This window comes from Lagenorhynchus albirostris, chromosome 7, assembly GCF_949774975.1.
Source record: "Lagenorhynchus albirostris chromosome 7, mLagAlb1.1, whole genome shotgun sequence".
NCBI lineage: Eukaryota > Metazoa > Chordata > Mammalia > Artiodactyla > Delphinidae > Lagenorhynchus > Lagenorhynchus albirostris.
In genome coordinates, this window is record NC_083101.1 from 75,352,076 (window position 1) to 75,379,950 (window position 27,875).

Below are 27,875 nucleotides of genomic sequence, written 5' to 3' on the forward strand. Positions count from 1 at the left end.
TGTATAACTGAATCACTTTGCTGTACACCTGAAACTAACACATCATTGTAAATCAACTACACTTCAATAAAAAAATAGATAAATAAAATTAAAAAAAAATCAGATTTGCTGATTTTTCAACCAGGCTTCTCCAAAATTTTAAATCAGAAATGGTTCCAGTCCCTCTCTCCCCTCTTTTCTAGCTCTAAACGCATTTTCCACCCACGTCTATCCCATTGCTGTGCCCCTCACCTGTCTTGAGCGGCAAGATGATTTTAAACTGAGAGGCAGCCACACATCTGGACACATGGCGGTGAAATCTCTGTCAGCTGTTCAGTGGGAATGGGGGTGCAAAGCCCACTGACTGTCACAGAAGTCAGAGATGCGAAAAGTCTCTCAGAAAAACCAACCTTATGCCTTCTGCCTTAAAAAAAGAGAATCATTCCTCTCACTTCATCATACAGCCAAGGATACCAAAAAAAGCCTGCAAAGCCCCATCTCCACCCTTCCAGTTAATCAAGTCTGAAAAAATTCCTGGAAGCAGAACAACTAAGGGAGGTTGCACTATGAATTGTCAAGGGCTTTAGAATTCCTGTGATTTACAGGGAAGAATGAAGCCGCTCTGCGCATGTTGAAGGTGCACGGGGTTCTTAATTTTCGGTTTAGGAGTTGCAGGCTGTACTACAGCAGTAAGCCTACTACGCTACTGAATCACTGCCAAAGGTGACCTTTAATGGAGCCTCCAGAGGTCAAGCAGTCTTTTCTCTGCGAGGCAAAGAGTTCTTGGCTTCCCAAGGCTCTTTTCGTTGAACACAAAAGAAAACCACTTGAATGAGCACAAACTAATGCAGGCAGTTTGATGGAAGGAAACAAGGGCAGGAAATGTCATCCAGCATCACGAGGGAACGGCAATGGAACTGGCAAGTCAAGGCCCATAGTGTTTTCTTTTGTAAATAAATTTATTTATTTGCTTTTGGCTGCGTTGGGTCTTCGTTGCTGTGCGCGGGCTTCCTCTAGTTGCAGCGAGCGGGGGCTACTCTTCATTGAGGTGCGCCGGCTTCTCATTGCGGTGGCTTCTCTTGTTGCAGAGCACCGGCTCTAGGCGCACACGCTTCAGTAGTTGCGGCACGTGGGCTCAGTAGTTGTGGCTCACGGGCTCTAGAGCGCAGGCACAGTAGTTGTGGCGCACGGGCTTAGTTGCTCCGCGGCATGTGGGATCTTCCCGGACCAGGGCTCAAACCCATGTCCCATGCATTGGCAGGCGGATTCTTAACCACCGCGCCACCAGGGAAGCCCAAGGCCCATAAGATTGATCCACCCTCTCTGAAGACACATGGTAGCTTCCCGTCTGCTCGCTCCTTCTCCTTCTGTAGACGGATGATGAAATAAGAATTCCTATTCTAAGGCAAGTCCAGGAAAATGTAAAACATAAAAATTTTTCTCTGCCCTTTGGCCTCCTCTCTCCCCTCAACTGTGCCATGTGTATCTGCATTATGCATTGACCAGACCTCCCCACTGGCAGAAACACCTGCTCAGCCATAAAGAACAACCTTCTCCTAGCACCACCAAGATAACTCCTTAGAAGGTAACCTTTCATAATCTAGTAAGGAGCCACGATGACCCAAGACTCACTACTTACTTTGTACACATAGACCTGGATTGTGCAAACTATCTGTGTCATTTAATGCACAGCCCTCTGTCTCAAAAACCTATGTAGCTAACTGTGCTTTGACCTCTAACAGGCAGAACAGTTCTCGGAGCTTTCTGAGAAGCTGTTCCTGGGTTATAATCCCCAGTTGGGCTCTAATACAATTTTCTATTTCTTTCTTAGATCGACTGATTAAATTTTTGTCGACTCCGACCTTCTCTGCTTTGGGAACTAGGAATCATGGGAGCTGGCTGGGCTCCGTGGGCCCAGACGTAGATCTGAATGTCTGTGGGAGGACAATGCTGCCTTACAAGTGTTTCTGACTCCCCTGGACTGTGGCCTGCGCCTCTCACTATGTTGATCTACGAAGTGCTTGTCTTTTCTGTGCTCAACTCACCTAGCCTTTCAACACCCTACTCTCTGCGGCACTCTCTTTCCTCTGCTCCTGTGACACCACTCTCTCCGGATTTCCCTCCTAACGCTGACTTCTCCCCAAACTCCTTTATCAACATGCCCCACCACTGAGTGTGATGTCCCTCAGGGCACTGTCCTAGACCTTTGCTCTTTAGACTTTAGACTCCCCGCCCTAAGTGATCTCAGCCACACCTACAGCTTCAGTACCCTTTACTTGCTTCACCTCTTTCCTAAGTTCCAGACCTGTACATCCAACTTGCCCGGTCCATATTCCTACTTGGATGTCTCAGAGGCACCTCAGAATCAACTCAGCCAAACTTCCCAGTCCCTCAAAACTCCTCGTCCAACATTCTCCACTCAGAAAACGGCTCTACTTAGTTGTTCAAGCCAGAAACCTAGGAGTTACCCTCTGTTGCTCCTGTTCCCTGCTTTGCCTCCATCACCCATTCTCCCTCCTACACCTCTCCAATCCATATAACCTCACACTTGCGTTTAAGCCCTCACCATCTCTTATCTGGAGCGCTGCAATGAGCTCCTGGCCGGTTTCTCTACATCCATTCTGCCCCCCCTCGTTCACTACTTTGAAATTTTGAGTCTTACCACGTCACTCAGCTGACTTCAGAGGCTTCCTACATCAGTAAAATGAAGTCCAGAGTTCTTCTCAGGACCTCCATGATTTCTTGCATGGTCTCCAAGGCCCCACTACCTATGTGAACTCATCACGTGTCACTCCTGCCTCACTCACTGGGCAGCCCTCACATTTCCCTTCTTTCAGTTCTTCAGAGATACCAGGCTTTTCTCACCTCAGAGCCTTTGGATGTGTTGCTCTCTCCTTCTGCCCACACCACCTCCCTACCCTGCCCTTTCCACCTTGCTGAGTCCCACTCACCCTTCCAGTCCCATCTTAAATGCCCCCTCCCTCTAACAGCTCCCCCTGTTAGAGATGCCGTATGTGTGTTCGAGAGTATTTGTATGCCTTTGTATTTTGTATATTTGGCACACTGCATTTCCCTCTGCCAAACTTTCACACTTGTAATGATTCATTTCACTCGTTCATTCATCAACTTACACAGAATCCCTGCTTGTGCCAGGCACTGTTGTAGGCACTGGGGTTGCAGCATAGAATGGGAGAGATTCCTGCACTCAGGGAGCTTCCATCCTTTGTAATGTTTCCCTCCACTATGTGATTTTTAGTTCCTCGAGGAGAAGGTCATGCTTGTTTTGCTGGCCGCTATGTTCCAGTGTTTAGCACACTAGCACACTGTCATGTGAATATTCAGTAGACATTAGCCAACTGTCTGATTGGCTTACTGAAGATACTACTGGGCACATAGTAAACAAATACATGTTGAATTAGACAAGTTCATTCAAGCAATCATGTCCACAGAAAAAGGTAATATTTCAGATTTATCGTGATGGTTTTCATTGTATCATTTGATTTTTAGTAAGGAATTATTGGTTCTCTTATTCCTGTTAACCAACATAAATGAATAAATGAATAAGACAAATTATTTCAGAATGAAAATAAAGTTAAGAAAAGCTAGGATGGCTGGAGTCCAGTGGGCAGGGTAAATGGTGCAAGAGGAGGTGGTCAGAAGCCTGCTCACAAAGCAATGATTTAGGACTTTTTTGTGGTTTCAGTGGGGAGCTACCCGGGGTTTTTGTTTGTTTGTTTGTTTGTTTTGCGGTACGCGGGCCTCTCACTGTTGTGGCCTCTCCCGTTGCGGAGCACAGGCTCCGGACGCGCAGGCTCAGCAGCCATGGCTCACGGGCCCAGCCGCTCCGCGGCATGTGGGATCTTCCCGGACCGGGGCACGAACCTGTGTCCCCTGCATCGGCAGGTGGACTCTCAACCACTGCGCCACCAGGGAAGCCCAATATTGGGGTTTTTAAAGCAGACAATAAACATGATCTGATTTATGGTTTTTGAGAAAATGACCCTCTGCTATGTGAAAAATAGGCCAAATACTTTTGGCCCTCTTGGCATTAAGACCTCTTAGAAGACCAAGGACCACTATAGGAAAAAATAAAATTGTTTTGCTGTTCAAAAATCTGACTTGATTTGGGGTTATTACATAATTAAAAAGGTATATGTTGACTTTAGTCCTTTTTGGTGAGTTTCAAGTCCTCACCTCCAGCAAGGGGACAAGTCTCTCATTTTACTGGACATTAGCCAGTTAAGGGGCCATAACTCTTATCAAGTCTGTTTGTTTATTAACATGAGATCTATTTATTTACTAATCATTGATAAATATGATCCGTTTGATGGACACTTAAAAAGAAAAAAAACAAACAGTAGGCTCATTTCTGATAAACATCTCCCTTCAACGGCTACAAAGTACGTAATATTGTCACCAGAGCCTTCCTTCTGAAATTCACCGATGCATCTGACATTTGTCACACTCATTATTTATGAGCAGTGATCTATGCAATAGAAGTGAGAGTCATCCTTAGGGACACAACTGCCAGTCTTATATTTGAAACTGCTTCTCTCCAAGGAAAAAGAAGATTTCTGTTTTCTTATGTCATTAAAAAAAGTGTATTGAGGTAGTTTTAGTCGGAGCCTCCTTAAAGCGTGGGATAATGACTCTGCTAAATCCTACTGGAAATAAAAACACATCTAGAAGCTATGGAAGAACAGAAGTCACAAGGCTGTTTCTTAAATTAAGGAGATGGCCTGCTGGACCAGATGAATAGGGGCCTCTTGATAAGATGAAAGATATACCAGATGCATTCTCCTTTTCTTATTTAGTTGCAACACCATTAAGACATGGTGATGCAAGTCAGTTTACCTTTTAGAAGCCACATCCATAGACAGCAGTTAGCAGTAACCGTGTACAGAGCCAAGAGCACTGAAAATTCTTTTAAGTTGGTGCTTTTAAGGCACCGACTCTTAGCCCCTCAGCCTTCTGACGCCACTTCAGCTTGGGCAAAGGAGCAGGCCATTAACCTTAGAAAACACCTAAGCAGTAAGTTCAGGGCATTAGTGGCTAGAAGGGAATGGGATTCAAAGCCCTCTTCCTGCTGGAGTCTGGGAGCCCTCACTTGCTCCCTGCTAAAAGCCTCCCAGCCGGAGGCTGCAGCTGCAGAACTTCTGCTGCTGCGTTGGTGGGAGGAGGCCCTCTTCAGTGGCAGGAGGCTGAGGAGCCCTGATGGACCCACGGAGACGAGGCAGGTGCTTGAGGCAAACTCAGGAGGAGGTAACCCAGGGAGCCCTGGCAGATGGCAGGGTGCTGGGGCAAGAGGGGGACTGCAAGAGGAATTAGGGGCTGGCAAATGGTCTGCATGGAAGGGGCTAGGATCAAATAGTGGGGACCCTGTTCCTGGTCTGGACACCAGAAGTAAGACTCTAATACGGCACAGCTGGGCGACAACGTGGGACACCAGTTTACAAATATTGGGATACCAGGCAGAGCCCTAGGTAAGAATCCACTTCCCAGTCTTGGAATTCGGGGTATGGGGTTGGCCCAATAAATAATACTGGGAGAGTCCATCTTGCCACTAAAACCTGTGAAGAAGGTCAGAGCCTCTGGTGGGTCCGAGCCTGTGGATGGGGTTAAACGCTCCAGCTGTGGGAGCAGAGCACTCTGAGGGGTGTGGAGGGGCCCCCAGGGGGCAGGCACAAGGACCAGGCAGGTCAGTCTTTGTATCCCACCCCTTAATACAGTACTTGGAATAGGCAGATGCTTAATAAGTAGTTATTGCATTATAACCCCGAACCTAGTTCTGAAACGTAGCTTTTTCAAGAAACTCATCCTTATGGATCTATTTATTGGGTCATTAAAAAGGTTCACTTTGGGGCTTCCCTGGTGGCGCAGTGGTTGAGAGTCCGCCTGCCAATGCAGGGGACACGGGTTCGTGCCCCGGTCCGGGAAGATCCCACATGCCGCAGAGCGGCTGGGCCCGTGAGCCATGGCCGCTGAGCCTGCGCGTCCGGAGCCTGTGCTCTGCAACGGGAGAGGCCACAACAGTGAGAGGCCCGCGTACCGCAAAAAAAAAAAAAAAAAAAAAAAAAGGTTCACTTTGATAACATCCCCTTTTCAAACTGTCCTGGAAAAGGTGACACTGTTTTATCTGAAAAACTTGAGCCCCACATTTGGCCGTATTTCTCGCGAGCCGACAGTGCCCCATGGGCCTTCCTCAAAGGCCAGCTGCTGGGGAACACGGCGGGGAAGAGGTGAAATGTACACCTGTGGCACCTGAAACAACATTGAGCCCAGTCAACCCTGTGAGTCATCGCAGACTGATAAGGGCAGCCAGATTCCATGACTATTTTAAGAGTCAACATGTTTTACAGCTAAAACAATTTCATGGGCCCCAAAGTGTCAACTGTCTGAGGGATGGCAGAGAAACCATGGCTGAAAAGTCCACCCCTGCAGCAAGTCCAGAAACCTGCCTCTGACCCTGCCTGTCGAGGGCTCAGGGCCTCCAGGGTCCTAATTTCTGAGAGCCTCAATCACTTACTGGTATGCACAGCTTCTCATATGGGAGAAAAAACATAGTAACTACTATGCAGAAATACAGTATTGACAATATTGTTAGTAATCATGTTAGCTGCTATTAATCAAACGTTTTCGACATGCCGAGCCCCATGTATTATTGAGTCCTCACAGCGACCTTATGACCTAGGTCTCGTGGTGTTACAGGAGAGAAATAGGGTTAACAGACCAAGGAGTGGAAAGGGAAGGCAGTAAAAAGGGTCAGAGGGACTGCACACTGGACTGAAAGGTAAAAGTTGAAGACAATTATATTGTTCTGCTCATTTTCTCAATGTGGAACCGTAGGGCATTATAGGTAGCTAGCAGGCATACCCTCATATTCTTTTATTTTTTCCTTCTTTTCTTCCTAACCAGTGAGATTTTCACCTTGGGCACACACACACACACACACACACACACACACACACACAAAATCAGTCCTCACTACACACATGAAAATTATTGAACCACCTTATCTGTCTCACCTTATTCCATTTTTTTTTGGCTACACATGGGCTTTCTCTAATTGTGGCAAGCAGGGTCTACTCTTCGTTGCAGCGCATGGGCTTCTCATTGTGGTGGCTTCTCTTGTTGCGGAGCACAGGCTCTAGGCGCGTGGGCTTCAGTAGTTGTGGCACGCAGGCTCCGTAGCTGTGGCTCGCAGGCTCTAGAGCGCAGGCTCAGTAGTTGTGGCGCATGGGCCTAGTTACTCTGGGGCATGTGGGATCTTCCCGGACCATGGGCTCAAACCCATGTCCCCTGCATTGGCAGGCGGATTCTTAACCACTGCGCCACCAGGGAAGTCCCTGTCTCACCTTATTAATGGGAGCGTTTGTCCCAGTGACAGTCTCCCTAGTTTCAGCAGACCATGAGTCAAACCCACATATTTAAGGCACAATGAGAAAGGAACAAAGCCATGACTTGAAATATCTTATTTCATCCAGGCAGGATTTCTTCTGCAAAGGTCTCATGCATTGGTGTCATACAGAAGTCAAACGTTTTCCTTCTTCCAATTTATCCTTTCGTTTTTCTCCTCTCTCACTCAGTCTTTGAATATATTTCTGTCTTTGTGTTTATGCAAAGACATGCATGCACATGCCTAGAATGTGATATCTCAGAGGTCCCTGGTGTAGGGAAAAAACACAGTGGAGTCAGAAAGACTTGCTACAGGTCTTTATAAGCTATATGACCTGGGCCTCTCTGAGACTCAGTTTCCTCCTTTGGAAAAGAGGTAAAAAACACCTTTCTAAAGTGGTTGTAATGCACCTAACATATTATAGATACTCAGTAAATGGTAGACATCATTATTACATCAACTGCATAATATCAAAGCAGGATACGATATAATTTGCTCAGAAAGGCAGGTATGAGATTTGCCTCTGACAATCAGCAATAAAAACACATTTCATTTGGCCGAAGATGTTGTATAAACCCCATTCAAAAACTAGTCTGTCCACGGAGGGTAATTATATCTGTCCATTGGGGGTTGAAGCAATGTGGCCATGTCCATCTAAAGCTGACGGGTGGTCATCTCCATCAGTGTCCCTTGTCATGGAGCTCAGTTAATGCTGAATTCAATTATTCACACTGATGGAAAGAGCAGAATCACAGATAATCCAAAAGAGCAACTACTGTCTAAATCATTCATTTGCTTTCTTTTTCGTAACAGCTACCTTACATTATTACTTAGATCTTGGCTAATGTCAGCATTCTATAAGAATATGTATCAGGTGATGGTGAAAAGAAACTCATAACCTCTCTCACCCAGACAGAAAGCTCTCCTTAACTTAAACAGTACTGCATAAAATTTGCAAGGTAACTGGTGGTGGTCTACCACCTTGTATTGTATAGCACAATAATTATATCACAGCAATTCCACTCAAATTTTAAAATACTTCCTATGTGCACATCAAGGACCACCAGTTAAGTCTAGTCTAGTCTGAACTAGCTCATTAGGTTAGTGTGGACACAGTGTTAAGGAAATCAGAGGGTGCGTTTTTTTTCAGAGACTAATTACCATCTTTCTTTTGGTGGTCCTACAAAAGTCTGTGACAGGGCGCCTGCATGACTCTGAACACTAAGGTGAAAAGCCATCAGTACTGCTGGGTAAATGCCACAGAGACATGTGTCCTACTGATCAATGCGCCCTAAAATCATCTTGTCTAACTGTCTTATACTATCACAATGTCACCAATGATACAATCATGATACAATGCTGTACAAGGGACACTGTGAAACCCTCAATGCAATCTTAATTTGTGTTCATTCAACCAAAATCGTCAAATGCCTACTAGGTACAAAGGACTGGCCTCCTCATTGCTTTATCTACAACAGTGGTTCTCAAAGGATTGTATGCGTCCCTGGGGGTCCTTTCACAGGTACACAAAGTCCTCCCCTTCCCAACTACATATCTGTGCAAAGCTGGACTTGAACCATAGATTGAAATGCAGAAGCAGATAAGAGAATCCAATTGTTTTCTATGAACTTAGACATTAAAGAGATTTGCAGGGACTTCCCTGGCGGCTCAGTGGTTAAGAATCCACCTGCCAGTGCAGGGGACACGGGTTCGAGCCCTGGTCTGGGAAGAGCCCATGTGCCGCGGAGCAACTAAGCCCATATGCCACAACCACTGAGCCCACATGTCATAACTACTGAAGCCCACGTGCCTAGAGCCTGTGCTCCGCAACAAGAGAAGCCACCATGATGAGAAGCTCTTGCACCGCAACGAAGAGCAGTCCCCGCTCACCGCAACTAGAGAAAGCCCGCACGCAGTAATGAAGACCCAACGCAGCCAAAAAAACAAATTAATTAATTTTAAAAATAAATAAATAAATAAAGAGATTTGCAAAAAGTAAAACAATGCCACTCTTCTTACTCATTTTTTTGTTTGTTTTGGGAAACAGTTATTTCTCATTAAAATGTTATTTATGTTAATATGTGGTGCATTTATTATTTTTTTAATGAATTAATAAATATTTTAAAACTTCCCTAGTTTTAATTTCTAATATGATAACAATTGATAGCTATAACCCACATAAAACAAAAGATCTTTAGAATTTTCAATAATGTTTAAGAGTATGAAGGAGTTCAAAGGCCAAAAAAATTTGAGGCCACTATTCTACATCTATCTTACTTAAATCTTACAACATCCCAATTCCCTTTCCCAACGTTGTCTTTACAGAACTCATCACTACCTAAAATTATTTCATACGTTTATTTATTATTTATCTGTTTTCTCCATATGCCAGTCATTCACTTATTTGCTCTCAGATCCATTCCCTACATAGGTTTCCCAGGCCCCTTTACCCCGGCAGGAGACTGGAGGAGGGAAGCAGACACCCAGGTATTTCTCCCATGGTCCTCCTTGGCCTCCAGCAGTGCTGCATCTTCTCCTTGGTTCCAATTCTGCTGAACAGGCCATGCTCCCAGCTCCCACGGCACAGCCCCAGCTCCCAGGTGCTAGTCATCTCCTCCCCTCACTTGGTCTGTCCAATCCTAGGGAGTAGGAACTTGCAGCTCTTGTGATTACACTGGTACCTCACCATCCCACTTTGACATTTCAGCTCTCCCCACACTTTGGGGAAAGGAACTTACCTCAGTTTCTTCATTTGAAAATAGGGAAAATGATAATGTCGACTGGGGCTGCTTTGGGGATTAGAAATAAAATACACACAGGTTCCAGTGGTTAGGAATCGGTGCTTTCACTTCCAGGGCCCAGGTTCAGTCCCTGGTCGGGGAACTAAGATCCCGCAAGCTGCACAGTGCGGCCAAAAAAAAAGAAAAACACATAAAGGACCTCGCATGCTGTTGGGCCCAGAATAGGTAATAAACGTTAGCTAATGTTATTATGATTACTGTACTTAAACTTTGGAATTACTGCCTGACATAAAATATGGAATCTATTGATCTCAGCGAGGTATTCAAGTCTTGATTATTAACTGGCATTCTAATGGATGTGAAAGATTATTCTTTTTCCAAGATAACTACTGTAATTATGACATGATCAATAGCTTTTCTCAATTTTTATTCCAGTTGGAAAAGAAATTTACAGCGAATACTGCAGGAGAAATTCTCCTATGTCGTGAAGCATTACAAACTGCAATAAATCAGTGGTCTTCCCTTTTTATATCACCATGAAAAGTAATAAAGCCCAAATGTATTCAGCACTTAATTCTCTACCAGGAACTCACTAAGAGCCTTGTGTGCATTACGACACTTTCTCACAACATTACAAAGTGGGTATAATTATTAATACCCCTACTTTCCACATGAGGAGACAGGCTCAGAGAGGGTCAGGGCTTCCCAAGGTCCCAAAGCCATGAGAGGAACAGATTTGAACCCAGGCTGATGATGAAACCTTACCTGTATACTATTTTTAGAAAGCAAAATAAAGTCATCATAACACAATCCATGTGTTATGACAGTTACTGCTCACAGGGACTCTGGTACATATCATTAACATATTTGCTCACCTTTCTTTTCAAAGACACAGAAAGACAGATGCTCTCAGCTGTAGGCTTGCCCCCACCCCCCACTTTGGGATGGTGAAATATGAATGATTTATCTGAAGGCTGAAACTGGTAAATCCCCAATGTTCAACAACTTTCTTCCCTCTGTTCCTGGAGGCCATGGTAGGATTCCCTGGCTGGGCCAGGCGACCCAGAAATGTTGAAGGAAGTCACCCACAAGTAATTCTTGGTGGTCCTAAGATGCTGAGGTTCCATTGTACTGCCACACCAGGCATTAGGGCTCTCTCACTTCAGCTGGCCCAGAAACCAGGCAGGAGCCAGCTGTTGCTGGCAGAATCGCGGGGGTGATGGCAGAATGAATGCTTGACTATCAGCTGGAGAGTCTCCCTTAATTCACCACTGCTCTCCAGTCCTAGGATCCCGGGCCAGACAACATAGAAACACTGAAAACCTATTGCTTAATGTGAAGAATGTTTCCTTTCCCTGAGAGAGAACTAACAACTCCAGTTCGTCTCTCCATGAAGACAAACATTTTAACTTCCAAAGGCCTGCTCTAAAGATCAATTAGACATATCACTAAGGAGGTATTCACACACTAAAAGGATTCTTTGCCAAGCTTTCTTTAAAATTCTCTCTGAGAAATGAAAATATCAGCCAAATCACAGAAATTCAACTGCCTCACAATTTTCAGGAAGCTTCTGTTCTGTAATATGAACTATACAGCATGAGTCAATCAATTTACACTTACATAGTAGTAATTAGTTCACCATGTGTCTACTTGATGCAGAGCGTTACGCTGGGTGCTGCACCCTGTAGCAGAAACAAGAAGGTGGGATTGGCTTTGTGCAGGCCTCATATGCTATTCATGTGAACATCTTCTCAAGTTCCATCCGGGACCCACCTGGTTCCAGCCGTCAAGGCCAAGCTAAACATCCCATGAATGTTTACTATTTCTTCTAAAGGTTCCATAAGATATAGCAGAAGATGAAGGGCATGTGAATCGACTCCACAGCCAAATACTTGAAAGAAGTATAGATTTTCATCCTACCTTCTTTCCTTTCTTACCTTAATTCACCTGACAAGTCTAATTCATCACACTGATACCATGTGATATTGAGGGGATAACATCGAAAGCATACCTAGTCTCTGTCTCCACACTGTGCTAAGTATTTTAAATGTAGCACGTTATTTAATTATCTCAACAGTCCTATGAAGTAGATCCTTTTATATGCATTGTACAGATGAGCAAACAGGCCCAGAGAGTGAAAATTTTCTACTGAAAGTCGATAACTGGGATTCAAACTCAGGTCTAACAGAGACTAATGCTTTTGTTCCTTTTTACCAACACCCCACCTTCCCAAACTGGCTCATCTTCCCACAGCATCCATTTCACCAGAAGACTTAAGAGAAAGACATGATTACATGAAGGAAAACACGGATAGAATTATCATTCAGAATATGAATTTAGCATGAGTTTTTTTAAGATGAAACACCAAAACATTCTTATATGCAGAGGCCTTAACAGATACTACATGTCCTAAAACCTACAAAGGTCTTTTAAAAGAAAAGCTTGAGATTCACTCTCCACACGTGGAGATCCAGGGCAGGACAAAAACTCAACCTCTCTTCAAAATGACACTGTTTAAGGGTACCTTCTCTATCTAGAGGGGAGGCAGAGACTGGTGGGGAGGGCAGAGAGAGAAGGCCTCTGGTGTCAGGGCCGTGCTGATACGCCCTACTCAGATAAACAAAAACCTGTGCTCTTTAAATGTCAGTTGGCACGTCAGTGATAATCCAGCGTGCTCTTGGGCATCTCATCCTCACTTCAAGTGGCTTATGCAACTGTTCCTTCCAACTCCATGTCTGTTCTGGGCAAGAGTTCTGGTTAACTCATTTTTCTCCATCCCACTGCATTGCCGGATGCATTTCCACATCCCCTAAGGCTTAGGTGCTGAGCTGGCTTGCCTATCCACGCAGCACTGACCTCCGCAAGGCAGCCTTCGTTGACTAAGGTAGGGCACCATGTCCACAAGCACCAACCGAGAGAAAGCAGCATATACCCCCCAACCCCCATTACAGCCTTTATTTTTCATCTCTGTTTTCCAATGAGTATCATATAGCCCAGTTCCCTTCCCAGCTGATGCTGAGATGTAACGACTTGTCATTTGAGATATGGCTCATTAAAATTACACAGCACGAGTAATGGAGACCTCAGTGCAGGTGGGGACAGCAGGTAACTGGCCTTAACTTACAGGGCAGTCTCTAGGCCCTCTGGGCTCCCCTCACCACTCCTTTTCTCTACTGCTTCTTAGCACACTGGTGGCCCTCACCATTTTCCAGAGGTATCTCTTGGGATTTGTTGAGTGGGGTGGTTATTTACCACTGTTCTTATTAACTCAGCCACCAAGTCACTGCAGTATTGGGTTAACAAGGTGGAAGTAGGGAACTGTGTCCCTCCACAAGACCATCAATTCGCCGGCGGCCAGCGGGGCTGAGGAAGAGTGGAGTCAGCTGTTTCTGCATGGTTTCCATGAATAGACGACTGAATACACTAGGGTAGCATCAGAATCTAGAGAAGGCAAGTTCTTACCGCGAGCAGAACTTTAAGAGTTCCCATCAGTAAGGACCCAGTTTGCACCGGGTGCACCACCCTGTCTGTTTTCACATCCTTCCCTGTGAATGCTGGGTTGATCGTAGGACATTTCCTAAAGAGAATTTAACATGTGATGCAACAGGTAGGGATAAATCAAGGGTATTGTTGATTCTGAGCTAAGAACATCACAGACACGAGATGTTGGAGTCGCTGAGAGCACAGCCTGTAGAGTTGGGCTACTTTGGGTCTGAACCCTAGCTCTGCCTGTGTGACCCTGGGCACGTTACTTCATCTTTTTCATCTGCGAAATGGACCTCATAATACCTGCCTTACGGGGTTATTTTACAGATTAAACGATATGATGCAGGTAAAGCGTGGAGGGTAGTATGTATTCAGAAAATTGTAGCTTTATTATGATGCCTTCCCAACGAGCAAATTCTTAGGGAGCCAGTTTATCAGATCCCAAAGGCAAAACATGTTTCCAGAGTCTTAGAAAAACTTGCCAGTTCAAAAGGCGATCTTGGAGGCTTCATTCCTGGGCACTGTGAACTATTTCCCCATCGTCTTGAGAGGTCAAATCCAGGGCAGCTCACCCAGCACTGATTTTAATGAATGGCTTGTGTCAGATGTGACTAGTAAGCTATCTCCCCTCTTCCCCAGCTAACCTGCACCCAGTCTCTGCTGAGGTTTGCCGGACTGACACTGGACGTGGGCACATTCAGTACTCAGTCTTCTGAAAACCAAGCAAAACGATTCTTCCTAGTAGCTTTCTGTCTAAAGGGTTAAGTGTTCATCCCTGACACCAGGAGTTGGTCTAGCTCCTAGAGAAACACTGAAATTTCCCCAAGTCTTGGAAGGTATTTATGACCCCCATCAGAAAGCAATTCAGCAACGATTTTTTAAAAATCATGTTGATTCTCTTACAATGTGTCTTGCTTTTTTCTGGGGATACCGTTCAGAAATCATCTAGTGGGATCCAAGAGTTTTGGTTGACAGTTAAGTAGAAACGTATGCAGAGAGAGAGGCAGCTGACACACATTTGTTTTTTAGCACCTCTTATAGGGGCTTATGGCTCTGGGCTGGGTGTTTTTACTCACACTGCCTCATTTAATCTTTACAACAGTCCTGTGAGATCAGAATCTTTACACAGAGAAACGCAAGCTCAGAGGTTACGTGTTTACCAATGTCACACAGTATCTTGTAATAGCAGAGCTAGTCTCTGTCTACAAGCCCAGGGCTAGTCCTACCACACTGTAAATATATTTTGTTGACATACATGCTGTCTTACCAGTGTTACATAGATTTATATAAAAATAAAAAACCAGGAGGGAGACAATAGAAAAAAAAAAGTTAAAATTTAAAGGCTAATTATAGACTCGGTTCCCCAACATCCCATGTCTGAAAAGCTCATCCCTATGGACATTTTTATAGCCTTATGTTTCCTGCCACAATATTTTGAGAGGATGAAACTCAGCTGTAGTCTCATGGACACACTCCTCAGGCATTTCAGGGGTGATTATTTAAAATAGGGGCAGGGCTTCCCTGGTGGCCCAGTGGTTAAGAATCCGCCTGCCAATGCAGGGGACAAGGGTTCAAGCCCTGGTCCGGGAAGATCCTACATGCTGCAGAGCAACTAAGCCCGTGCGCCACAACTACTGAGCCTGCACTCTAGAGCCCGCGAGCCACAACTACTGAAGCCCACGTGCCGCAACTACTGAAGCCCATGCCCCTAGAGCCCGTGCTCCACAACAAGAGAAGCCACCACAATGAGAAGTGTGCGTACCGCAACAAAGAGTAGCCCCCGCTCACCGCAACTAGAGAAAGCCCACGTACAGCAACGAAGACCCAACACAGCCAAAAATAAATAAATAAATAAATTTATTTTTAAAAAGAATCTTATTTAAGAAAAATAATAAAATAGGGACAAACAGAAACAAAGAAAAGAATCAGTTCTTTAAAATTTATACCGAAAATCAGCTTTTCTGAATTTTTTCCCACCCTAGACAACCTCCTAAAACCATGATTGAGAAGCCTTTCACCACGTGAAGGAAATTTGCAGAATAACGATTCATGCTATAAATGGTAGTGGGTGACAAGGGCATAGATTTTTGGCCACTCGAGCTCAAACCCTGACTTCTAAATGACTGATTAGCTGTACAACCTTGGGAAACGCTTTTCTTGTTTAAATGTCAGCTTCCTAACTGGTAAAATGGCATATTTAATTCATTCAGTTATTATAAGCATTAAGAAAGATTAACAGTCGCATGTATAGCGCCTGGCACTTAGCAAACTCAATACATGTGAGTTCCCTCCTGGCTTCTCTCCCTTCCTTTGCTTCCTCTGCTTGCTCTCCCCTTCCCTGACACCCATTTATTCTAAAACCATAGAGGTAGGTGAGATCATGTCATTATTTTTTAAATTCCTCCTGCTCAAAGACTTTTTAAAAACATGAGTTGGAGGAGCGCTAAGTTTTCCACTCCTTTTTTTCTGTCAGATGTGAGATTTAAGTCCTATTATATAACAGAAAAACAGGGAACCTGGGGGCTAGAACATAAAAATTATTGTAATTAGACAGGCAATGGAATTTGAAAAAGTGGGTGGCTGTGCTTTCTATTTTTCAAACGTTACCTCTAAAAGTGGCTAAAGAGATACAATCAAAGAGGAGGTGGCCCTTGCTTCTGAAGTTACTGCTGTCTTGGGAGCTTTTGCAGGAACATCTGTTGGCTTTTTAACAAAGGAAGCTGGGAAGGATCAAGGGAGACTGGAGGAGACTCTGGTTCACGAGGGAGCCACATCTGTTTGGTATTCTCCCAACTGAGAAGGCTCGACTTCTGAAATAGCCCGGGTATCCGAGTTAAACCAGAATCCAGAAACAGATGAAAGTTTTTCTTTCCTCCATGTTTCAATGGTAGAGATCAACAGCTGTTTATATCCTTTAATACCTAACTAAGGGTGAAGCCTTCACATCTGTCTGTATTTTCCGGTTCTAGTTCCTCGGATCACAGTGGGGAGGAGGGGAAGTTTCAAACCCTCTCAATTCCCAGGCAAGAAGACAGAAATATGCCCAGGATTCAACGCCGTAATGTGAAGCAGAACTCCCAAATTTCTCATCCACCCAGGGTCTGCTGTTGGCTGGGAATTCCTCTTTTACTTTATCCTGACAGACATCTTGATCATTTCCATGATAATGACTCATGGCAGCACGAAGATCAAAAAGAAGGAAAGTAGGCTGGAATCAGGGGGAGGAAGAAGAGGAGGAAATGAATTCTCATAGAGAAAGCGGCTCCTACAAGGCAAGTTCTTGCAAAGACAGCAAGAGTATTATTGTCTGAGGACGAATAGCAGAGGTGAGCAGGATACGAATGCAGACCCTCAGGGTGATGGTGGATGGTGGTGGTCTTTACTGACCCCTAACATTTTAACCTTGGAAAAGTTAAACAGACAAAATTAAACCCTGTGGAAGGCAAGGTACGGGAAATACCCAGGAATGGTGATAAAGAGATTCAGAGACATTTGTTTAACTTCACTTTGATCACCAGCACCATACACTTTATAAAGATTATTTTTCCATCCATCCATCCATCCATCCAACAACTTATAAGGCACCAGGACAGGACTTAGTGCTGGGATATTCAAATGCATAAGACATATTCTATAATTTGAAGGGGCTTATATTCTAAAAGATGACAGTCTTCACAGAGGAGATGGTATAAAGTTCATTTTTTTAAAAAAATTTTTGGTCACGCCACACAGCATGTGGGATCTTAGTTCCCTAACCAGGGATCGAACTCGCACCTCCTGCATTGGAAGCACGGAGCAGTCTTAACCACAGGACCACCAGGGAAGTCTGAGATGGTATAAAGCATGCATAAGAATTCACTAGAAGGGGCTTCCAAAGGAGAGAATGACATGGATAAAACCGGAGAGGTAAGAAACAAACTGTTCCTGGGGAGGATGAAAAGCATTCTGGGTGGTTACAATAAACAAGAGGGGTGGGAGGAGCTTACCAAAAGTACAGATTCTTAGGCCTCACCTAAGAGATTCTGATTTAGTTGTTGAGGGGGAGGACCAAGGAATCTGCATTTTGAGAAGGTCCAAGTAATTCTGATACAAAGAAAAGTTTGACAACTCTATATAGATGAACATTTCCCAAAAGATGCTAATAGTGTTCCATTAAAAAAAAAAGAAGAAGAAGGTACCAGGTTCAAATTAAGATACACTACTTACTAACATATTCTTTTCTTGGACATGTATAATGCACGTTAGTATATTTAAAGTCCTGCAGTAAAGAAATCAATTTCACTCTGCATTTCCCAAATTTATTTTTCCATGGGAGAAAAAAGAAAATCACAGTGCACCTATTAAGAGCTCCCAAAACAGTTTTGTACCGTGCGGCACAGATTGGGAAGAGCTGAAATAGAGGATTCTGATCAGGTGAGTGTTCCCCAAGCACACTGAATGGCTAAGGAAACCATCTAGAAAAAGAAAGCAAAGTCAATCGCTCTGGGGGATCTGGCGGCATGCAGTGATTTCCTCCAAGCAAAGTCTAAAATCACCTATGATGTTCTATTTTCCAGGGAGATGGCCAGAAGCTTCCTCACTCTTAAGTAACACACCAGGCTCTGTGATGTTATTTCTGGTCAGCAACTCTATGTGGTAACCACAACTGCCAGAGAGAACAGAAGTGCCCAGAGTTCAAAGCGTCAGAGAAACAGAAGGGGAAGGGCAGCAAGGAGGGATCCTTGCCCACATTTATTTACCTTTACTGCCGTCGTATGTTCTGCAGAGTCATTGGCAGTTGCTTGTAATGCTTTTGGAAAAGACAAATTCCTCCCAGCTCCAGAAGAAGCCTCTGACAGTCAATGAAAGTGCAAAAAGACATGAACCTAGGAAACTGCTACTCCTCCAAGGCGCCAATTATACAGCCAGGGGAGTTTCTGAAACCTTCCTTCTTCCTCATATGCTGGTGAGCCAACCAAGGGGGGTTGTGCTGCCATACACCCCAGTCCCTGCCCTAACAAGGGCAGCAGAAAGTATGTGAGGAAACTGGACAAGTCAACACGAGGATTCTGAGCAGACTGGTTTGTGTGCTGAATGTTTCAAGATGGACATACTGCCCTAATCAATTTATATACATTTTTTTTCTGGTATAAACATAATTACTTCCACACAGCCCACTTCAACTTTCCATATGCCACATGGGGACACACATGCCCCATCTAAAGGTGATTTCACCAATGTGTTTCAAACGCTTTTTTCTTTTTAATAACCCGACTATCTCAGAGCTTTTCAATAATATTTTCCAGCAGCATAAGTATTTTTTCAACCATTCCACAAATAGTTCCTGAGTGCCTAAAAGGTTCCAGGGCACCACGCTAGGTATCACAGGTACATCAGTGCAAAGAAGAGAATGCTCACCCTTATTGAACCTAAGGCCCTAAAAACTGAATTCTGAATTCAACCTGCCAGGCTTGCAGATTCAATGATCAGCAGCATAAAGAAATATAAGAGATAGGAAAGGTCTGGTCTCTCCCCTTGAAGAATTTTATGGCTCAGAGCACAAAGCAAACGAAAGCATTTGCATTTCAGGTGTCCGGGTTGGTCTAGCAGCTACACAAGGGTCCAGAGTTAATAGTACAGACTGAAATTAATACCTATGATCAGGAGAGGGGAGAAAAGAGTGCCGGGATCTTATTTCTCCAAAATGCTAACTGCCTGTTTGCTTGATTCCCAAACAAATCCACGGATTCTCACACTGGGATTTCTTACCCTGAGAGACGAGTACCAATAATTGCACCAGAGTTAATGTAACTAGCTAGTTAATTAGCTCCAAATTAAAAATTTTACCAGGAGCTCTGGGTGGGTTCGGAGTCTAATCCTAATGAAGCCAATAAGATCAAATCCAACTTTTCATCAAGCCAGTGTTTCCCACTATTTAGGTCTACAAAATAATTCTAAGTGGTCTACGAATGATTATTTTTTTTTCAATAAGGTCCTTAGATCCGGAAAAGGAAATTGCTGCTATGTGAGTGATGGAATTTAGGGAAACACTGATATAGGTGCTATCCGGCATTCAAAGGCAGTCCCAGAAGAAGCCCCTGCAAACCTTCCAAGCTTGGGTGGGAAGTGACAAAATAACCAGGAAGCTGGCCATGGACTTACCCACACACGTTGGAAATATGTCCTCATTGTTGATCTGGACTTCAATCCAATCCATGAGAAGGTTCATGTACTGGGGGGCTGGCAGTGCAGTCGGCTTCTTGTACTTGAGGTCATCCTGCCACCGATACTCGTATTTGGGGCCCCCTGACATCACAGGGCAGGTCCGCTCAGTGCAGAACTCACAGATGGTACCGTAGATGAGGTTGATCCGATTGAAGAAGTCCACCACGTGCACCGCCACCCAGTCGTTCTGGTCCTCCCCGCTGGGCAGCTGCACAGCTGCCCTCAGGTCCACGCCTGAGTTGAGGGATGCCTGAGCCCGTTTGTGGAGTTCGAACCTCTGCGTGCCAGGTTCAAATTTCCTCTTCGGCCGGAAGGTCTTGTCCTTGTTGAACACCTGCTTCAAGGCTATGGACATGGTCTTCTCCTTCTCTTCCTTCCCCCTGCAGGAAGCAAAAAGGCAACTGGGACTTTTCAGTGAGAGATCACAACCCAACAGGGTTTTCCACTGCCAGCCCTCTGGCCCCAGTCTTGCGGTCTGCAGCTTTCAATCTCTTTTTAGACAGCCCCTTCCATCTTCCTCTTGAATGATTTCCAGGGGAACCTCATGTTTCTTCCTAAAGGCAGGAGAGAAAAGGGTCTCATTAGTGTCCCGTTTGCATTTAAGAAATGACAAAGGCTTAGACCTGACTTCCATCTCACTTCTGGCTGTGCCCACTTCCATCCAGGTATAAGGACATGGAAGTGAAGCCAAACCCCTGAGAATCCGGATTGGTGATCAAATCATATGACCAAATAGCCAAAGGAGGAAAAGTATCACACCCTTTTTCTTCATGGCCTTGATCAAATCTCTGGAACTTTCCCCTGTGTGATCATAGTTTCAATGGACTGCTCCAAGGTGTTAAGGATGAGCATGTTAGTCAATGACACATCCCCATATGCTCCTTTTTAGAGCATCTGCCCCACCCTGCCACTTGCCCCTATTGAGTAAGCATACGGACACTACCCCCATCCTCCTGGATACAGCTGATTGGAGCAGGGGTGGCTATCACACCCAGCGGGCTTCCCCGGGAATTTCGAATCAGGATCCAGCCTTTGTTAGGCTTTATCCCTGAGAAGTGATGAAAACTGGGTCTGCCTGACGCTATTTGCAATAGCCAAGACATGGAGACGTGGAAACAACCTAAATGTCTATTGACAGATGAATGGATAAAGAAAATGTGATATATACATATACACATATATACAATGGAATATTACTCAGCCATAAAAAAGAATGAAATAATGCCATTTGCAGCAACATGGATGGACCTGGAGTTTATTGTACCAACGGAAGTCAGTCAGACAGAGAAAGGCAAATACCATATGATATCACTTATATGTGGAATCTAAAATATGACACAAATGAACTTATTTACAAAACAGAAACAGACTCACAGACATAGACAGCAGACTTGTGGTTGCCAAGGGGGAGGAGGGATGGGATTGGGAGTTCGGGATTAACAAATGCCAACTATTATACATGTATAACTGAATCACTTTGCTGTACACCAGAAACTAATACAACATTGTAAATCAATGATACTTAAACAAATTTTTTACAAAATTGGGTCTGCTTGAGCCCTATTTGGACCATGTGTAGTACAGTTGAGAAAGCTGGTCTGCAGAGAGGGGAGGGAGGAAAGGGGGAGGTGTTGAGGAGAAGAGGGGGAAGAAGTGAAGGAGGAAGAGGAGAGAAAGAAAGATGCCATATGCACAGACAGAGAAACAGAGCCAAGGGCACAAGTGACCACAGGCAGAGGAAGACAAGAGAAAGAGAGACAGTGGGGAGAGAGTAGCTTCTTTTGTTCTTGATAGCCTTATAGGAACTGGTTCCATTTCCTCTTGAAGCCTAGTTGTGTTTCCAACCCTTGGGACACATACATTTTTCTTGAATTAGTCAAATATCTCATTTTACTCCAGCTAACTTGAGTGGGTTGTTTCTTTCTAAGAACCCCTAACTATGACAGCACTTATCACCCTTACAACATGCCATCCTTTACATCCTAAATAGTGCTTTGAGGCACTACCTGATAAAACTTTCTGTGATAACGCAAATGTTCTGCATCTTTTTTGTCCAGTATGGTACCCGCTAGCCACATGTGGCTACTGAGTACTTAAAGGGTGGCTAGTGTGACTGAGAAACTGAATTTTTCATTTTATTTCATTCTAATTCATTAAATAATTGATTGACTTAATTAATTAATAATCCAAAAAGCCACATGCAGCTAGTGGCTACTATACTGGACAGGGCAGCTTTGAAGTCTTCAGTGCTCTCTTCTCCATCACCTCATTTGACCCTTTTAAAATTCTGGTGTGATTTATAGCAGATTTAGAATAGGTGTAGTAGATTTGTAGTAGGTATCGTTATCCCTGGGTCTCCAAGAGATAAAATTACTTGCTGAACAAGGTCCCATAGTGAGTAGGGACACGGCTAGGATCGAAATTCACTTTTTGATTGCTAGCAAATGCTCTTTCCACGTAGCCTTACGTTCTAAAAAGTGATGCTCTTCAACCTGTCCCTCCTGCTGGTTCATGAAGCCCCTTTACCTACAGCTTCCATCCACGTATTCCCCAAAGACCACAAGTATCGACTGGCTGGAAGGGCAGACGATGTCCTGTGGCCTGGAAACAGAGAGGAGCTCACTGATCCATTCATGGGTCAAACCCTAGCAAAATGAGCCAACAGCTGTGGCCGGAGTCAGAAGAGTCCATCGTGGCATCAGTTAAAACGGACTTGAAGCAGGATCCACTGATCCACTCCTCTGTTACGCCACACTCAGACACGGCTCAGTGATGCATTCAACCTTAAGTTATTCCGGCAAAACCAAAACCAAAACCAGCTAAGACATTCCGACTGCCTCTCACAGGCTCTGCGCTTCACTCAGAACTGCTGATTATTCAGCTGAATGCCTCTTCTGGCCACTCCCTGCAGCCTTGGTCCGCTCCCTCCCTCCCTCTTAAGCCCACCCTTCTTCCTATTAGGTTTTCACTGCAAGGCCATATTATCAGTGAGGTGTTCTTGTCCCTCCTCACCTGGCCTCGAGTGTACACACCCTCTCAAAGAGATCGGAAAAGCGGGTCATGTGACACCCTGCCTTTGGCTGTCTGTGAAATCACATTCATGGTACTTCAGAAGATCACCAGGAAGGTTATCACCACACAAACTCTGCACACTGTAGCAATCTCTTCTTCAAAAGAATACCATCCCAGGGGCTTCCCTGGTGGCGCAGTGGTTGAGAGTCCGCCTGCCGATGCAGGCGACACGGGTTCGTGCCCCGGTCCGGGAAGATCCCACATGCCGAGGAGCGGCTGGGCCCGTGAGCCATGGCCACTGAGCCTGCGCGTCCGGAGCCTGTGCTCCGCAACGGGAGAGGCCACAACAGTGAGAGGCCCGCGTACCGCAAAAAAAAAAAAAAAAAAGAATACCATCCCAAAGGCTTAGCCTGCCTGAAAAGAGACTTAAGAAAGCCGCGGGCCTTCAAAGAGCATTTCCAAAATAAAAATATAAGCTAGAGGTTGGGAAGATAGGGAAAGGCGGACGAGAACGTTTATTTTCTCTTAAAAGAGACAAGTCCCTCTGTATCGCAAATGTTTAATTACCCAACTCATGTTGGGTAATTAACCCCCCTCATGTCTCCAGTAAATAAGACTTGCTGTTCTGTTATTCTGATAATGAGGGTACCATCAATCAATTCCCACGGTGCTCAGAGCAATCTCATCACCTTACATGACCCTCGTTATCACTAATTCTGCTGTTTCCCCGGGACCTGGCATGTCTGGGTGCACGGACACCAAAGTGGAAACCTTCCTCTGTACCAGTGCCAGGCTCTCATGGACACTACCAAGTCCCTCTGGCACCTCTGTTGAGAGCGTGTGAATGAGACAGATAATCATAGCAAATCCTCCTAATCCCAAAACCCACCAGTGGCTGCTGGTACTCACTAATATTTAAATGTAAAAGAAACCTTGTTTGAGGTTTGGGAATTTTTCTTCCAGAGATACTTAGAAAACAAACTTCAAGACATCAATCTCTTGAAATGGATGGGTGTTTATTCAAACTTTTAACCAGCTTTAAAGTCACTCTTCCTTTTTGCTCCTGTATAACAGGCTTACCTGAGGGAACAGTCATCTTTGTAAGATTATGTCTCAACAAAGTCCCTTAATGTGCTGCTCTTGGCTACCATTTATTAAACTCTACTATGCACCGGATTTTTACGTATATTATTAACATTTTAATCCTCACTACCACTTTGCATGACGGAGGATTTTATGACCGTTTTATACAGAAAGAAATTGAGGTTCAATCATATGAAATAATTTTGCAGAAATCACAAAATTAGTAGATGGTAAGGCTAAGTTTTGAATCCAGACCTCTCCAGTACTGAAATATATATGATTTTTTTCTCACTAAAGTTGCTTTAAAATCTCATGAACATCCTTATGTTTTCAAAGCCCCTTCACAGGTAGATGTCAAAGCCCCTCACAAGCCTGTAAAGGAAGCTAGAACAGGTGGTATTATTATCTGCATTTTACAGATGAGGAAACAAACTCCCATCTCCTAACGCTGTCCCAAATGTGTTCATCATTCTAACATGCTCAGACACGTCTCTCCCGGTCACACTTTTCTGTCTAGAATAACGTTTTCTGGAGAAGGGATAGGTTGGTCCGTGGGCCCCTGTGTTTAAAGACAATGGCACTCCAGGATGGATAAAAACAAATTCATCACACCACTGAATGACTGAACAAAGAGGCCACTGTCCGTGTCTTTATCTGAGCGTCAGATGCTCTACTGAGGCAGGTACACAAAAGAGTTTTGAAGTAGAAAGGCAACAAGAAATCCATCTATATGGGGATATATACGTATACATATAGCTGATTCACTTTGTCATACAACAGAAACTAACACAACATTGTAAAGCAATTATATTCCAATAAAGATGTTTAAAAAAAAAAAAAGAAATCCATCTAACCTTACTTTCAACCCAGAGCCCCAGCAGGACCCTAGCCCATAATTGACACTGTAGGCTTATTACATGGTTAGAGCAGTGCTTCTCAAATGTGAACATGGGATCTTGTTAAAATGCAGGTTCTGGTCCAGTAGGTCTGGAGTGGCGCCTAAGAGTCTGCGGGCCTAACAAGTTCCCAAGTGATGCCAAATCTATTGGCCCACGGATGACACTTTAAGTATCAAGGCCTGATCTAACTAAGAGAGCTTGCTAGAAATGCAGACTCTCAGGCCTCTCCCGAAACCTAGTACACCTGAACCTGAATTTCAACAAAATCTCAGAAGTATACGCTTTAAGGAGTACTGGGTTAGTGGGCTGCCCTACTGGCTGGGAGAGGGGATGACTAAATAAACTTCCGTTTGTTGTTTTGTCAACAGTTTGCTTCATAAACCTAGTTATCAGCTGAGTGTGCCTGCGTGTATGTGACAAAAACAATGAGAGACTCAGTGTTTTGAATACAATTGCCTTGACAGATAGTGACAGTGACCAGGTCTCTTGATCTGCATTGATTTGGAGAGCACAGCCCCAGAACCCAGGAGCTTCCCAGCGAAGACCTTGTCATAAATGCCAGGTGAACTGTGGCTGCCGCTCCTGCCATGGCAGCCTCAGGCACAAAAGCTGCTTTGGCTAAAGAAAACGTGGGACTAGCAACGGCACTGTCGTTATTCTCTGTCTTTGTCCAGTCTCCAGAAAGAAAAGAACAAGTCACCAGCTTTGCCCTGTGGCTAAAAACTATAGCAAATTCTATGTTATGAATAACACCCACTACAATGCTGGTTCTTAAGAAATGTTTGAAGCTAACTGCTCATTCAACCAATAAACCTTCACTAAAGGGCCAGGCACCAAGGACACAAAGTTAATTAAAACTTGGGCCCTGCCTTTGAAAAGTCCACAGCTTGCTGTCTAGTTTTGAGGTCAGTTCATGGGCTTTTGCTTTTTTAGCTGCAAAATTAAATGCCCCAACATGGATCATGATGGGATTCCTTCACGGTATTACTCAGGTTAGGAATGAAAAAGACAGTGAAGAGAAAAATTCTCTTAGATTTCAAGTAAACAGCATACATTTATTCAAATAAACAGCATAAAATTGACAGGCGCTCCATGTGTTCTCCATATTTTCTGCTAAATGGATCAATCATAGCAATAAAACATGTGCACTATAAAAATATGCAGAAAGCATTCAGCTGGGCTGCAAGGGAATGTTGACAAGGTAACTAAGCAACACTGGCAAGAAAAGTTCTTATTTTTCTTTTCCTACTGATGTCTTCTGACTTATTAGTTGAAAAATCAAAGACTCCTCACCAAGGATAAGGAAGAAATGAAACAGCTCTCCCATCCACTCCTGAGAGGTGCGTCTTTAGCTGTGACCACCTCTAGGGACGTCGGAGGTACAGAAGGGCAGGCAGGACAGAAAGTAGAGGGACCAGAGAGATATTAGTGGGGGAAAGGAGGTTTAATGTCTCCTCTGTGGGATGAAGCACTCCTCCTGGCAGGGCAATTCACTACAGGAAGGCCATGAGGAAAATGGGGGCCCCAGAAGGACCCCACATGAGGCAGTGCATGCCATCTTCATTGCTGGGGTCCCAGGAGCTAGGATGGTGCCTGGAACAGAGCCGACTTCACTGAATGTTTGCTGAATGAATGAATAAATGACAGTGAATGAAGAACCCTTTGCATCAAAGTGAAACGACAAAAGTGAAACCAAATTGGACCTCCTACCTTTCATTATTTGGGGACTCCACCTCAAACTGTAAGTTCACTGCCTACGCACTGAGGTCAGATATTACCGGCTGCTGGGCTGTCCTGAAAAGTCAAGACGTCTGTCCAACTTCTCTTTCAAATGGGCTGTTCTTTCCCATGTGTTACCTAAAAGTCCAGCTCTTCAGAATTAAAGAATAATTCACCTGATTTATTATCTTCCCACTATTTTTTTCTCTTTATGGCTAGAATAGTCCATGGAACCCTCCTCTCACATTCCAAATATTGAATAAAAGTAGATTAGGTTTTTATTTTAGAGGAGTGTGTGTGTGAGAGAGAATAAATTCAACCTCATCTAAACTTCTCAGGCTCCAATAAAAGGACTGTGCCTAAAAAGTGACTCTATCAACCTTTATGTAGTGTTTTACTCCTTCCTAGTCATTAGGTACTGTCTTTGCTCACAAAACAATCCAAAAATTGGAGAGATTCCTGCCTGAGAAGCCGTCTTGCCTTTTTCTTTTTTTTGGTCCAACTAATCTACTTCCTCAACTTTGAGCTGCCGTACTGTTGCATTTTAGACTAGTTGGGAGAGATAGTGCTGCCTCATTTTAAACTTCAAAGGCATGTATGATTTCAGAGCTTTAAAATGCCCAGGTTATTTCTGAACACAGATGAAATCAGTACAAACAGGTGCAGCCTTACAGAAGTCTGTTGCATAACCATCACTTCCCATCAATTTCTAGCTCTTCAGTATCCATTCAAGTTGCATTCTCATTGTTTCATTTGCATATTTTAGTCACCAGGGTGGACAGTCTAGCATTAAAAATAGTAGTAAATATTCCAAAGATGAAAATATTGCATGCAAGCTGGTATACTGCAGTGGCAGCAACAACAGTGATTGATCAATGCACAGGTGTTTACAGCAGAGACCCACAAGGATTCTTCATTTCACAGACTCAGAAACATCACCATTCAGAAGAGGACACTTGGTGGTAAGAAAGAGTAAAAAGAGTGGAAGGATAGAAAAGGGTGGGATTTAGGGAATTTCCCGGTGGTGCAGTGGTTAAGAATTCGCCTGCTAAAGCAGGGGACATGGGCTCGAGCCCTGGTCCGGGAAGATCCCACATGCTGAGGAGCAACTAAGCCCGTGCGCCACAACTACTTAAGCCTGCGTACCTAGAGCCCGTGCGCTGCAACAGGAGAAGCCACCACAATGAGAAGCCCGCACACTGCAACAAAGAGTAGTCTCCGCTCGCTGCAGCTAGAGAAAGACTGTGCACAGCAATTAAGACCCAACGCAGCCAAAAATAAATAAATAAATTTCTAAAAAAGAAAAAAGAAAGACCTATTTGCTTAGTTCACAGTTTTAAAAAAAAAAAAAAGAAA

At 44.2% G+C, this 27,875-nt stretch overlaps 1 protein-coding gene across 3 annotated transcripts in view; it reads right to left on the reverse strand.

Moving 5' to 3' along the window:
• The window catches only part of MOB3B (MOB kinase activator 3B), a 203,950-nt gene that overhangs the window by 105,852 nt on the left and 70,223 nt on the right, over positions 1 to 27,875 (reverse strand). For all 3 annotated transcript variants that reach the window (XM_060155180.1, XM_060155179.1, XM_060155181.1), the window contains exon 2: positions 19,744 to 20,360. In XM_060155180.1, the coding sequence (XP_060011163.1) occupies positions 19,744 to 20,161 (418 nt within the window). In that variant the 5' untranslated portion in view covers positions 20,162 to 20,360. The remainder of the gene's footprint in view (positions 1 to 19,743; positions 20,361 to 27,875) is intronic.